Below are 14,921 nucleotides of genomic sequence, written 5' to 3' on the forward strand. Positions count from 1 at the left end.
GCCAGCCCAAGTATCTTGTGCATCTCATAGATTTCGGCTGGAACACTCGCCACGTTACCCGGTGGCTCTTATCGCAGAGCACCATAAGGGGCCATAATGTCCACAGGGCAGACGGCACCTCGGTTTAGTGGCACATTCAAAGCACGCAGGCAGCAGGATGGAATTACCCAGGCAGCAGCTGGGCTGCTGGGTAGATTCAAACCTGAGATTGGACGGGTAAGGCATGGAGTAATGGGTAGTGTGATATATATTACACAATAATGTGTGATATATATGACATAATAATGTGTAATATTTATCACACTATGGTTAATATATATGTTTTACAAATGTTGCCATTAGATCTGAATTCACGCGTTGGCTAATGCGAGAAGACCTGAACATGCAATACGTTCAGTTCCAGTCCTTTTTGTATATTTTTGTATATATTCGTCTGTTGGCTGTACTACAGATGCCACGTGCTTGATTGTTATCTATATAAATTTTGTGTTTACTGCTGTCACGAGAAAAAAAACCCCCAACAACCCCATATACACATGTAGTTGCATAGTTTAGTTTCAGACGAGAGGGTGGGGAGGAATGAGTATCGGCCAGCTGACTTGTGTTTCCGAGAGGCGTTCTGTGCACGGTCAGGTTGGGCACGTTGACCGGCAAAGTGTGAGGGCAGCCGTTTTATCTTTGTGCTGCCCCTGCCATCTCAGGAATCGTCTCATCTCCTGGTCATCCGCACTGCCGATTGCCTCTCCCCAACGCTCGGTGCAGACTTGAGGGCTACCTTCCCTGCTCCGCCGTTGACAAAGTCGCTCGTCTCTTGAACCCACTCTCTCAGAATGTCCCACCTCTTCACCTTCGTCCAATTTGTTACCCTCCCCATTGTGCCACCAGTTGCCGCTTCGAGCTATCAACTCCCGCCACGGCACTTCCGTGACCAGCGTGGGGCTGCGTTCAGAGAGACGTCCTGTACACACAATGTCCTGCAGCTGCACGATCTGCCCAACTCGTATTTTTTTGTTTTTATCATGTTTTTTTTCCTTTCAGAATTAAATGTTTTTCATTTTTCTTGTTCATAAACGTGCGGAAACTTGTACAAAGAACACTCGGTCCCGTGCATTATGCAAAAGCCATCAGCAGTTCCTGAAAAATTGCGTGGTGATCCTCTTGACTTAGGTCACCATCAACAGGGGCGGCCCGAGACTAGCTACCAGCAACTGGCACCCCACGCGAACCCCAAGGGCAGATCTAGGCCGAGGTTGTTGGTTAACTGTGAAATATTTTGCTCCTATTTTCCAAATACATTTTCTAAGCGTATTGTTTTAAACAGAGGAATAAATATTCGGTTTGTCCATCCGTCTGTCCAACGAATACATTCCCAGAAATGTTGAGAAATTAATTATAATTTATATTCCCTCTGCAAGCGCATAATAATTGAAATAATGACATCGTTATTTTATTTGTATTTTTTTAATTTGTATTTTTTTACCCCTAAATCGGCGCCCCACTTAACTTTGCACCTTGGGAGACCGCCTAGTTCGACTATATGGACGGGCCACCCCTGACCGTCAAATAAACTTAAATAAATGTGACTGACTGACGGTAAGCAGTGAGACAGAGTCAACCGCAGTCCGGTTTCGTCCTTATTAGGACTCATCATAGTAATAATAATAGCGACATTTATAAAGCGCTAGAATCTGCAGGCAAGTTAACAACTCAGAGGTGCGGAGGCAAGCTCAGGGCTGCTCGAAAATCTGACCAAACAGAGGCCTTTAGATGTTTCTTTAAAGTCAGAGTTCATTTGATGTTGCGAATGCACATAGAGATCAGAGAGTCCCACACCGAGGGGGCGGCAGCAGAGAACTGACGTGAGGCTGTAGTAGTGTAGTGTATAGTGTAGTGTATAGTAGTGTAGTGTATAGTGTAGTGTGTAGTGTATAGTAGTGTATAGTGTAGTGTGTAGTGTAGTGTATAGTAGTGTAGTGTATAGTGCGTGTATAGTGTAGTCTATAGTAGTGTATAGTGTAGTGTATAGTGTAGTGTATAGTAGTGTAGTGTATAGTGCAGTCTATAGTAGTGTAGTGTATAGTGTAGTGTATAGTGTAGTGTATAGTAGTGTAGTCTATAGCATAGTCTATAGTAGTGTAGTTTATAATGTAGTCTATAGTAGTGTATAGTAGTGTAGTGTATAGTGTAGTCTATAGTAGTGTAGTGTATAGTAGTGCAGGGTATAGTAGTGTATAGTGATGTGAGGCTTTAACAGTTCGAGACCTTGGCTGTCAGTCCTCACTTACACTCCATGGGGCCCATTGGCTTGGCTAATGCCAACAATATTGTTTCCTAACACCAACTATTTTGTTGGCGTTAGGCAAGCTGTATTACTTGAAAATAATGGTTTCCTTCTGTCTTACACTGACATTTCTGTTCTAATGGGGTTTTCTCCTCATTACAGATTTGATCTATGTGTGTGCCGTTAATATTTGTGCAGTGGCCCTGTACAGCATATTGATATTCCCCGATCTTAAGACACTATATGCAATCCAAATATGCATTATTATCAACAGATACTGTCTTGTGTTGTGCATAGTTGTAACAAATGTCAGCTGCTAAGAGCACGATCCGACCGTTCCGCTGCCCCTCTACAATTAATATCTCTGGCGGGAGAGGACATTTCAAAACCGAAAAAGCACACATCGCATGGGTACGAGAGACAACGTGAGACACTTATCGTGAGAAACAGAGAGACAATTGACTGTTAAGAAAACTAAACTATTTTACTTTACCAGGTAAGGCCCAACTGAGCTATATAACTCTTTTTCAGAAGCAACACGGCCACAAATGATAGCTCAACGGAGTAGCTGATCACGTGGAGAGAGAGAACATGCAAACTCCAAATATACAGCAGGCATCAGGGATGGGATCGAACCCACGCCCTCCTGAATACCAGGCGAGGTAAAGTGGGATTGGGTGGGACGCGTCACGAGAAGGGTTTTCGAGTCAACTGATAGACCGGCAGCCAAAGGAGGGTGAGAGGGGAGGAGATAATTCTGCTGGGATGGAGTGAGGAAATCAGCTCGTGTGCGGGAGCTCGACTGATTGCTGCCCTGCAGGACCGTGAGTGACGGTGATAGCTCGGTGAGGTCTTCATCCAGCAGTAGATCATAACCGATGACGTGTATGAGAGGGCACGCAGTGGCAGACGAGAGAGAAAGAGCGAATGCGAGGGTTGGAGGATGACTTGCTTGGCTTGGCGGCGGGGGATCCTTTAGCTGCAGCGCAAGCAAAGATGCCCAGCAGGCAGCGCCTAAGGCCCCCAGCCCTGCCCTCTTGGCTGCGCTCAGAACCTAGGGAAGCACACGGGCGGAACCGCAACCCTTCCCATCACCGCACCAAACGCAGGCGACTTCGCAGCGACCGCCGCGTGAAACCAAGCGACCACAGCCAGTGGCGTGGCGCGGATGGGCGCGCGACTGTGCTCATTGCAGCGTCGGCTGCCTCCGTAAAGCCACAGTCAGACCGAACTCGCCCGTTCCGAGCGACTCTGCGCCTCCGTCGCGTGGGTACGACTCGACGCTTTCGCCACGTGACGCTCAACGGCGGTCCGCGTAGCGCGTTGTCAATCCCTTGCAGGGCCCTGAGCGGTCACGCTCACGGGCAAGGCTGTACGCGGACCAAGTTCCAACCGGTGGCAGTTCTGGCACGTCGCACTCGATGACGGCCCGCACGCCACCGTGTTGCCAACCTCTTGACGGGGCAACGGCGGCGGTGGCACCACACGCGTTCTGTCACATCACGGTGGCGTCATGACGGGCGTGTATTTATTTATTCATCCATCCCCAGATGGCATTGCAGCCGAATATGACGGCCTTTGCCGCGGTCGGAGGGGGACAGCCAAATGTGCCGGGAGAAAACAAGCCCTGAGCTCAGCGTGCAATGATGAGCGCCGATTTGCACACACGCGCACGCGCCCTCGTCTGAGAAATATTGGCAGTTAAGCTGCAGTCTTTGCCAGTTTTACAGGCTCACATTAGAGCGTGTGCTGTGATGTTAATATTGGCTGTGATAAGAGCACGGCAGTCTCCATCTGCAGATGATGCCATTCCCGTAGACACATTTTGCATTCAAAGATTGCATTTTCTCTCAGATGTATTTGTTCTTAAAGCAGTGCGGTTTTGCTCATCTTCACGAGGGGCACTCTGGAGCTTTTGGTAATGATGCCTCGACATTATATATATGCCATAACTGCAGTGTAATTGCCATTATTCTCTAAAATACTAAACAGACATATTCAAACATTAAAGTGAATTGCGTATCTTATTATGATGAAAAGATCACACACGCAGAGGCACACATATTTAAACGTTTGACTTCCCTTTTGAAAACACGAGCTTCGAGTTTTGCAGCACCTCTATTGTTCTGCTAAAATTAAAATTTTAATGCAATGCTGTGGAAAAGGGGCCATTGCCCGAAACGTCGCCTATTATAGTAACTTTTTTCCTCACCCTTTCCCGTTCCGATGACGTACACGTACGATGACGTACACACCCGTCCGATGACGTACACACCCGTCAGACACGTATATGATCTTACATGTACGTCATTGGAACGGAACCGGAAGAAAAACTATAATATAACTTTATCGGCACCAAGGTTCCCACAAGGCCATGCGAGTCATGTCGCTACAGTTCTCTGCAGTGAGCACAATGTCTTTAAAAACAACGGTGCTACGCCTCTCTAAATAAAATTAAAGCTGAACAGCTCGCACGTTCCGAGATTCGGTGGTCAACGGGGGACCCACCCTGCAACCTGCACTCGTCTCGGAACGGGAAAGGGTCAAAGCAGGATTGTTGACGAGTGAGTTGAGTTTTATTCCCTCTTGTCGTTTGTTGTTCTCCGTACAACAGCATTGCTCTGGAATTGTTGGCTGCAAGTACGCGGGACGCATCGTGAAGGCGCTGTGAGGTCAGGTCAAGTCAGGTCGGGTCGGGTCGCGTTTCGCCACGTGACAGTCGCCCTGATACAAGAGTCAACACGTTCACCACGCTCAGCCTGACCCCAACACCGATCGCTAGGACTCGTCAACCTCCTCCACCCCAGGGTTTCTACAAAACTCCAGCTGGCACAGAGCACAGCAGAGACCCAACAACAAGTGTAATGTCCTTCTCATTCTTTTATTCACTATTTTTTTCTTTTTCCACAAATTGTATCTTACAATTGTGCTCTTGCTGTCATCACAACATGAAAGACTCTACATTCAGAACCCTCTGCCAGCGAGCAGTGCACCCGCTGGCAGACAATTGCAGTCAGATGATTACTTTTTTCTTTGTACGTTTTTTTTTCATTTTAGTTTTTTTTATTGCAAGTGAAGCATCTGACGACAGATACGTTTCAGCATTTAGAGGTATAATGAAGCTATTCCATTTGAACCCTTTACCCCTCACCGACTCGTACGGACCAGCGCGGTAGAATACCGTCAAACAACCCGCAGTGCCAGCGGCAGATTAACAAGCAGCAACACGGGATGCACGCGGAAACAGGATAATCGGAGAAGATAGGCGATCGAACCTAAAAAAATATATATTTATGGATGATGTTGGTCAAGAAAGCATATGTGTTAAACGGAGATGATAGGACTCGCGGATGAGAGCCGATTAACCTGCACTTTTTGATTTAAAGCTTTCGTGACTGCAGTAATTCATATTCTTAGCTCTTTCGGTAAAGTCACGTTGAAGGGAAACAATAAAATAATAAAATATACTGTTTCCCTTCAACGTGACTTTACCGAAAGAGCTAAGAATATAACCCGCACTTGTTTTACCCGTGGAGTTCGAGTTGCCGTGGGTTCATTCACACTGAGTTGGTTCCCGGCGTCGTCACGGGGGCCACGCGTTCTCTGGCGAGAGCGTAAGCGGACGACCTGGTGACCCCCCCCTCCCCCCCGTGACGGGTCCTCGATACAAACGCACGGCGGGGGCGCTCGCATCTCAAGGCGGCGCCGCTTCAGGACACTCGCTCCCTCGCTCCCTCGCTCCCTCGCTCCCTCGCTCCCTCGCTCCCTCGCTCCCTCGCTCCCTCGCTCCCTCGCTCCCTCGCTCCCTCGCTCCCTCGCTCGCTCCCTCGCTCCCTCGCTCGCTCCCCTGCCGCAAGCAGAGCCAAGAGACCGCCCATACCCCCCCCCGCCCCCACCAGCCCCACCCTTCGCCATGCGCTTCGACTCCCCCCCCCCCACCTCCTTTGCCCCCGCCCCCCCCCCCCCAAACCGTTGGCACGTGGATCGCTCTACTCCGTCCACGTTTGTGTGGAGAACTTGTCTCGAGCCCTAATTGAGGATTTAAAGATCATCGCTCACGCCGGCATGAACCTCGCCCGCGAGCGGTGCAAATCCGACATTTAATGAACGTGCAGGTAATAACTTCAAACGTGTGCCGCGTTAAATCACTAATGCACCAAAATCAATGAGCGGCAGAATCCACCTCGTTAAAAAAGGCCTCAAGGGTTGCTGACACTGCCTTCAAATACCAAATGTGACCCACAAAGTGGTGGCTCTGCCGAATGTAGAGTCGCGCGGAGTCTGACATTGTATCTCGTCGGCATGCAACGGCGCATCGATTCGTCGATTTTAATTGATTCTTACGCTGACAACACACGGTATCAAATCGCGCATGCAGGATCGGACTATTGGCTATTTATGCAAAAAAATATGGTAATGACAGGCTCGTGTTACATTTGGGTTCATGGGGGAAACAAAATTAGAAAAACGAGATTAAAAAAAACATGAGACACAACACTAGCGGGATTGACGACAAAAATTTCTATTGACTATAAATGTGTCCCGAAATCATGACAATCCACTGAATCACTGGCAGCGGTGCGGTCTTGTTACAAATCTACCGCCTTGTATTTTGCTGTGTTGAGCATGGCATGGACCAAGCTGCACAAATGAGGTAGAACAAAATAATATACATATATAAACAATATAAATCATATGGTAAACGTGAGACGAAGAAAAATATTTTGTTGTGTCGGCTCGTGACCCCGAATCATGACAATTCATAGCATCACTGGCTGGTGTGGGGATGAATATTTACAGATATACTCCCTCGTATTAAACATTATTTTAGTTTTACCAGGTAAGGCCCACTTGAGCTATTTAGCTCTTTTTCAGAAGTGACCTGGCCGCAAATGACAACTCAACGAAGTGGCTTATCACGTGGAAATTTAAAGCAGCCAAATGCGCTGAACGCACGTCCATTCTAAATGTGGAGGGGGAAAACAAAAACCACGCGACCACGGAGAGACACACACAAACTCCAAACATACAGGGGTCAGGGTCGAAATCGAACACACGATGCTGACCACGTGAGTTAGTTAACATCTCGCCACTGTGGCATGTCCCCCCCCCCTCGATCAGCTCTCAGAAGGAATCAACAAAGTTCAAGGACAGCGAACAACTGCTGGCATTCAAAGGGTGTTTTTACTCACCCCGTCAAAACGAGGCGGGCTGCTGCCTTCTAAACTTAGGGCGACAGGTGCAGCGTTTTAATTTGGAGAAAGGGCTTTTGTACACGGCCGGTCAATAAGAGGGCTTTAAATCCCCACCACTTGGGCCCTGTCCCATTTCGTTGATTTTCCTCTGTGTTGCTGTGTTGTTTGCATTCTGGCTCTCTCTCGCTCTCTCGATCGCTCTCCCGCACGCTTTGTCCATCAGAGGGCTTCACAGACGGAAGCCCTCGGTGGGTTAAAGAAATTGGGGCTGTGGGGTTCACAAGTGTGAATACCAATAAAACACGAAAGCAAAAGGACGCATAAAAAAAATCGACAAGTAAAAACGCCAAACAGGTTTATCACAATGCACAGGAGAATACAAATCGGTGCTCACTTCAAAGGGGTCTGGTCAGCATGGAAGAGTAGACCAAATACTCTCTCGAAATGCTCTCTAGAACTCTCTATCGGTCCTTCTACAATTTCAGTCCTGATATTTTGCCTTTGTACATATTGATTTAAAAAGATTGCTATGATTTCATATATGGATCAGTAGGTTATTGTTCAAGAGTTATGTAGAGATATATATTTTAATTGACAATAACATGGAATCACAGACCTATGTCAATTGACTTCTGTGCTGGTCGTAGGCATTGTTTTGACGATACTTCACCATGTTGGTCGTCAGTTCATTTTTGTGAATGTGGTGAGAAGTAGGCGGGGAAGAAGCCATGTGCGGGAATCAAACTCTGGCCCGTATGTTCAAAATGTGGTGTGCTAGGGCAACATTTACCCCGCACCTCCGACTCGTCCTTCCCCCGCACATCTGATTAATTATCACGGTTGGCCACGTACGGTACAAAACAATCTCAACACGCATAACAAAAAGCACTGTGCCACAGCTTCCGTTGATATTTTTTGGGACTCAAAATAACAATTAGTGTCGTTGTGGAGAATATAAATCATAAAATAAATAAGCACACACATGTGTCTCGCATTCACGTATCCGTCTCTCCAGTAAACAAATACAAAAGTGTCCACGACGCAACCTATCAACTGCATGGCCTCTCTGGGAGTGCGTCATTTTTGACACGCAGAGTCAGGCTTGCGGCGTGAACAAATGCTGCCGACCTGACGGGCAAGTAACCCTCCTCCTTTGCAACACGGGACCCTGGTTTGATACGGTAAGTCATACGGTAAGCACGTGACGCGGAATAAAAACCGCGGCTCAAAATGATCGCTTGAGTCATCACGGGATGCTTTGCCAATTCCATGAATCAGTGTTCGCCTCCGTGTGGAAGGAGAGTTGAGTCGACCGAGAAATCCCACTGTGTATATAAGGGAGTAAAATTAACAGCTTCACGGAGACGCATTCAACGATCCACTGCAGTACTGCTGCCATCTGCCATCTCTTTCCCACCTCTCACTTGAACAAAACAAAAAAAAACAACGATGAGGTTGTTTACAAATACGAAAACCAAGACATGAATTCAAGAATGACGAAGGGAATTGTCATGCAATAAAAACGGAGTATTAAGCTCGAAACCACACGCAGGTACACATATTGCATGCTTGTAAATCTGTAGATAGCCTTTGTCTTCTTTTGTATGGCTGCTGCCGATGCAGAGCGACTACTACGACAATGTCACTTTGAACTGGACAAGCCAGCAGCGGAGCGTATCGCTGTGTACACCGTTAAGTTGGCCATGAGCGGGCGAGCGATTGAGTGAGAAACTGACCGATGTGATTTCTAACCATATCCGAGAAGGGGATAGAAATGCGGACATTTGGCACGAGCAGCTCGAAGATGTTTAACAGCCAACCAAAATCGGTGTGCTATACCTTTGAACATCTTTACTTTTTAAACTTAGGGATACAAGTTGTTGTTTTTTTTTATCCTGAGAGGTGTAGAAGGGTGCCAAATCCAAATGTAAAATGTTTTGTGCGTGCGAGGTTAAAGCCGCTAGAAAGTCGGCAAAGACCGCCACCAGTTTACAAGAACATTCAGTTGCAAGGAGGGCATAACGTGCATTCAATGGTACAAAGAGCCGTTGTGCTGTAACAACGGCTCTTTGCTTTCCAAAACCGAGCCCTCCCTGGAGACACCTGAACTGCTGACGTGCACACGGAGACAGATGGCATTTACTGCAGTGGCAGCTTGGAGGGGCCCAGGGACGGCCTTGTTATGATGCCACTCGGTGACCCAAAATGTAGAGGGCCAAAACTAATTCCGCTGTCCTCTGTTCCATGAAGAAGGGGAAAAAAAATCAAAGCGCTGCCAAAATGCATTATTAAGCACGGATGTTGCACACCTGTGATCCAGCGCCCGGAAGGAAAGGATCGGTGGATCAAGTAGAGACACGTGTGAAATTCCCAAACCCGCTGGGTTACAGCAGTGGCGATGCACTGCTGTAGCCCAGCACTGTGGAGGGAGCGTAAGGGTTGGTGGATCACCGCACAGATGTTGTGAAACTCCTTTCCCGTGGGCGTTGAGGAGGTGCCGCACTCTCCTGGCTTGCTGGGAGAATGCGGTGCGGCTAATGTTGACTCGACCATATTCCATCTGTATGGGATAGTGTCCCCCCTCACTTGCATGGGATTTCTCCAGGTACTCCGACACACAAAACACTCGTGAAAATATTACAAAGCACTGACAGCTGCTCAGCATGAAATAATTTCAAGTGGCCGGCACAGATTCTGGTTTCACAGCCACCACTACTCCTTTGGCTGTCTCCTCTCTCCTTCCATCCCTCCACTCCGCTCATTTTATTCTACATTCACACCGCTAAATAGTTGCTCCACTCCCGCCATCCTTCACTCCCTCCCTCCCTCTGACAAAAAAAACAAAGATCCCCCGTATAGCCTGAACAGACTGTTGGGGCAAACGCTGTTAGCGCGCAATTATGAAGGCCAGCACAGCACACGAGGGGGTGGGTGGCCAGCACCACGCCCGGCCGCCTTTGTCTCCGCAGTGGCGATGTTTACACATTGCACCAGGTACTCATTTGAGGCTGAGTCGACCTAGGGGGGACCCAGGACCGGTTCAAATAATCATCACTAGTGTTGGCCGTGAGCGGGAATCGAACTCGGGCCGCTGGGTTCAGAGCGTAGGGCGCTAACCGCTGCCGCTCCCCTCCCTCTGACACACACACATACACTCGCAGGCTATGCGCCATTAATATATTACGTAAAAAAAAGTAAACACTTCCCAAAAATGTTTTTCCATCTGTCAGCAAAGGTCATGATGTGAATGGAATGTTTGATTGGGTGGGACTGTAACAGAGGAATGAGGCAGCTACCAGAGCCCCCAGGCCGTGGAAAACAGAAAAACAGAGGAGTGGAGGAGCAAGCCAGCCCCTTACAAACGATGTGGGCGAAGCGGAGGGCCGCGTGCAATGTTTGCCTTAATGAAAAGTCGTAAAGCATACAATATGGAGATGGATTTTTGTTTGTTGTTCCCGATTATTTTGAAAGGTCCTTAAAATTGAAAGTCAACCAGGCCAAGAAGCCAGAGTCAAGCATTCGTGACTGGAAAACAGACGACAAATTCTTTTGAGAAACAATTGTTTTGGCATAATCGGCAGAGCATCGCCCCCCCCCATCCCCCACGTGAGAAAATGAAAAATACAGTCCAGGATATGGGAGTGCAGCAAGTGGGGCTGTTTGCGGACCTTTAGAGAGAGTGCTATCCCCTCCCCCCGTATTCATGGTGGTGACTTTTCTCTGGCTACTCTGGTTTCCTACCAGACGAAGCAGGGACAACATTTTGGCTTGCGGACCCCACGTGAGAGAGCTGAGCTCAGGGTCAAAGAAAAGGCAGCGGCGAGGGGCGTCCGGGCAACGCCGCCGACATCGTCGAGGGAGAATGCGAGCGACTGAATCCAGTCGCTGAATTAAGCTCCCAAAACGTGGAGCGAAACGTCGGACGTCACACCGAGCACCGCGCGGTAGGCACAAACCCGAAAACAGCTGAATAATGCATATTTGACTTTGAAATCGATTTTCTAACTTATTTATTGCAAAATAATCACTAGGCCGAACCTTAGTTGCATTTGTCGCATCAAGGGAGAGGCAAACGCCTATTCACACATTCCTCAATGTCGTATCCACTCAACTTAAGTGTTTGCAGCGACGTCCGTAATTAATGACCACATGGGCAGCTCGTGCCGATTGTAAAATCAGCATCGTTTAGAATACTCACCGAAAGGCACTGTGAATTCTGCACAACTATCACTGGAGTGTAACAACATTTTGCCCCCATAGCTCCCCGGGGGGTGGGGTGGGGGCTAGAGGCGTATGAGCCCCCACCGATTAAGGGTTAGCTCTCTTTCTCGCTCGGTATACAGGAGGTCGTGGGTTCAATCCCGACCCTGATACCTGCTATACATTGGAGTTTGCGGTGTCTCGATCTCCCTGTGGTCGCGTCGGGTTTTTTCTCCACATTTAGAATGAACGTGTATTTAGAGTATTTGGGCTGCTATAAATGTCCACGTGATGAGCCACTTCGTCAAGCTATCGATTGTGGCCAGGTCGCTTCTGAAAAAAAGCTGTCATACCTCAGTCGGATCTTACCTGGTACAATTGAAATATTTTAGATTAATAGTTTAAAATTATTATAGTTCAAATAATGAATATTACGAGTGGTGGCTTTTCTTGAAAGTTCAGGGATTTGGCTGCTCACATTTGTTTAAAGTTTGTTAACATTGCGTCATGTTCCCCTCCCCCTTCTGAATTCCCCCCTCCCCGCACCCCCCTCTAATAAAGGTCACGCTCCAGGATTGGCAACGTTCGGAGTGGGGATTCACTCCTTTAATACACGTGGAAACATCTGTACTAAAAATTTTTGCTGACCTTGAATTACGGATTCATCCTCAGTCCCGAACTGAAGCTGCCAGAATAAATAAAACTCTGGTACCGTGCACCCCAAGAGACACCGGGTGATGGTGAGCGATGTGCTGAGTGAACGATCGCTCCCGAGTCCCGATTTTGTGTGGTCACTTCATTGCGAATTTTATTAATTTATTTGCGTCAACCTCTACCAATTTGTTTTTCACAAATTTCTCCGTTAATTCTTTTTTTTTAAACAATCTCCGAATTACCCCCCGAATAATTTATAGTTCTCCAGGAACCTTCCCTCTCCGGTGAACCTTCTCATAACACTGCAAGCATATTTCTTTTTTAGAAATATAAAAAGAAAATCACATTTCACGTGACCCTTTCAGAATTCCCGCTATGAGTCCCTCGTCTAAGTCTGATGGAGCACGGTCCGCCAAGGAAATGTAGGGATGAAATAATTCCGTGCGCACGTGCTTGGCTGGTGATTTTATTGCGGGAAAGCAAAATATATGGAAGCGGTCTGGGAAGGTCCGAAATCCAGCATTGATTGGACAATGGTTGACGACGTTGGAGTAGTAATTCTCATGTGTAGTGGTATGGGATGAAAGTTACCATCGCATCTGCCTGAGAATGCACAGAGAACCTGTGGCCTATCGGTTTTACATGCCATGCGTCACGATTAATTAAAACCAGCCTCAATAAACACGTGATGCTCAATGTCCCAAGCAAGAAAAACAAGGCCTTCTCATAGTGAGCCATATGCTGTTTACATTTCGCAAATGTATTCACATGAATTATAAAACGATATTTGGAAGCACGGCACCGAGGCAGAATGGTAATGCTGGCACTTTATCAACCGATTTGCTCAGAAAAATCCATAACGTTCACTCACTGCAACCGACTAGAAAACGGACGCGTTTTCAAAAGACAATATAAAAAAATACCACCAGATTTACGAGCCCTAAAATTATTTTCAATGCATCTTACTCACAGGTCACATTCACGGCACGTAACTCTTTCACGACACATTTCAATGCACACTTATATTGCCTTCTGCTGAACTAGCGTAGAAAATTCCACATTCCTATGGCGGGGGTCGAGCCTGTCCATATGGCGACCACTGCTGACTTCCTCGCAAAAGCGGTACTCATTTTTATTGACCCCAGAGGGATGATGATGGGGGGCTGAGTCCAGTTCCCCAGCCAGGATTTGAACTCGGAAGCTTCTGACTGCGACCTATCGCTCAACCACCTGGCAGGAGAGCCGACACACCTCAAGTCAGGGTTTCTCACCACCGATGCACTCAACCCTACAGAGAATTATCGACGAATCTTCCCCCCACACCCCCTCCCCCCCAAAGTGATTGAGCACTTTTGTCAAAGGTGACCAGCAGGAAAAGCACCGTAATAATTTCCAACCCCTGCGGGTTTCGTGACATCTCTCGGTGTGGCCCTCGTAGTTCCAAGCCACACGCCACCTCCTTTCGAGTGGGCACCAGAATTTCATAAACCAGCGCACCGTGAAGCACGCGCAATCCATCACCCCCACCGCCCCTTTTATCTCTCTCCCGTTACAGCTTCAAATCCTTTACCATTTCGCTCGCTTGGGGGTGGGCGTGGTGGGGGGGGGACGGTTTAATGCTCCTGGTTCAAGCCACTCAGAGCAGGACCCAAGGGCCTTGAACAGCTTCTGCTCCCCCTGTTCTCACTTCTGCCCCAAGGTGACGTTTGTGGCCACAACGTGGAGCGCACGCGGTACTTGGTGCGGCAGTCGATTAAATTAACCGGCGATTAAACTAACCTGAGATCAAACTAACCGGCACCTCCACTTAACACCTTCTCGCTGACCTCATTCGCGACCTCCACGCTTCTGTCGATTGGTTTTCAAGAGCCATCTGGACACGATTATATTTTAATAAATCAATGTCAATTACAAACATGAACACGATCCGCGACTATAGTAACCGCGAACATTTTTTTTTGTCTAGACGAATGACAGGGAGTGGAGCCGTGGTGCAATGGTTAGTACACTCCGCTATGAACTTCAGTTTGATTACCGGACACGGATAAAATCAGTGACCAAAAAAATATAAACAAGACCAAGATCACCCGTGTAGTCTGAACGGACGGCTGGGGCAAGGGCTGTTAGCGACGATCTATGAAGGCCCGCACGGCACACGAGGGAGTGGGTGGCCAGCACCATCCCCGACCGCCTTTGTCTCCCGAGTGGCGATGTTTACACACCGCACCAGGTATTAATTTTAAGGCAAAGTCGACCTGGGGGGGGGGGGGGGCAGAACCGGTTCAGATAATCGTCACTGTTGTTTGCCGTGAGCTTGAATTGAACGCCGGTCGCCGGGTTCGTAGCGCAGCGACCACTCCCCGCGTGTAAACACACGGTCGTCAGGAACGCAATATTTGCGAGGCGGTTGCCAACTTGTGCACAAACACAGCAGAGGGAGATGTCTGTACTAATTACAATCTACATTCACCTGTTGGAGTGTTGAGCGTATGGTGTAACTCTGCACGCTGTGTGTAGGACAGCGCGTGATAATGACATCAAGGACAACACTGCTTGAAAATGGAAATTATCCTACCTTATTCTCTCCGTCA

General features: G+C 48.0%; 1 protein-coding gene across 6 annotated transcripts in view; it reads right to left on the reverse strand.

Moving 5' to 3' along the window:
* Nucleotides 1-14,921, reverse strand: part of LOC116941355 (A-type potassium channel modulatory protein KCNIP2-like) — a 167,940-nt gene that overhangs the window by 12,714 nt on the left and 140,305 nt on the right. Inside the window, exon 2 of one of the 6 annotated variants that reach the window (XM_032952393.2) lies at nucleotides 3,234-3,335. The exons of the other annotated variants lie outside the window; for them this stretch is intronic. Within the exon in view, the coding sequence (XP_032808284.1) occupies nucleotides 3,234-3,335 (102 nt within the window). The remainder of the gene's footprint in view (nucleotides 1-3,233; nucleotides 3,336-14,921) is intronic. 6 annotated transcript variants of the gene reach the window in all.

This window comes from Petromyzon marinus, chromosome 11, assembly GCF_048934315.1.
Source record: "Petromyzon marinus isolate PM22_M1 ecotype Great Lakes invasive population chromosome 11, UKy_Petmar_22M1.pri1.0, whole genome shotgun sequence".
Lineage (NCBI taxonomy): Eukaryota > Metazoa > Chordata > Hyperoartia > Petromyzontiformes > Petromyzontidae > Petromyzon > Petromyzon marinus.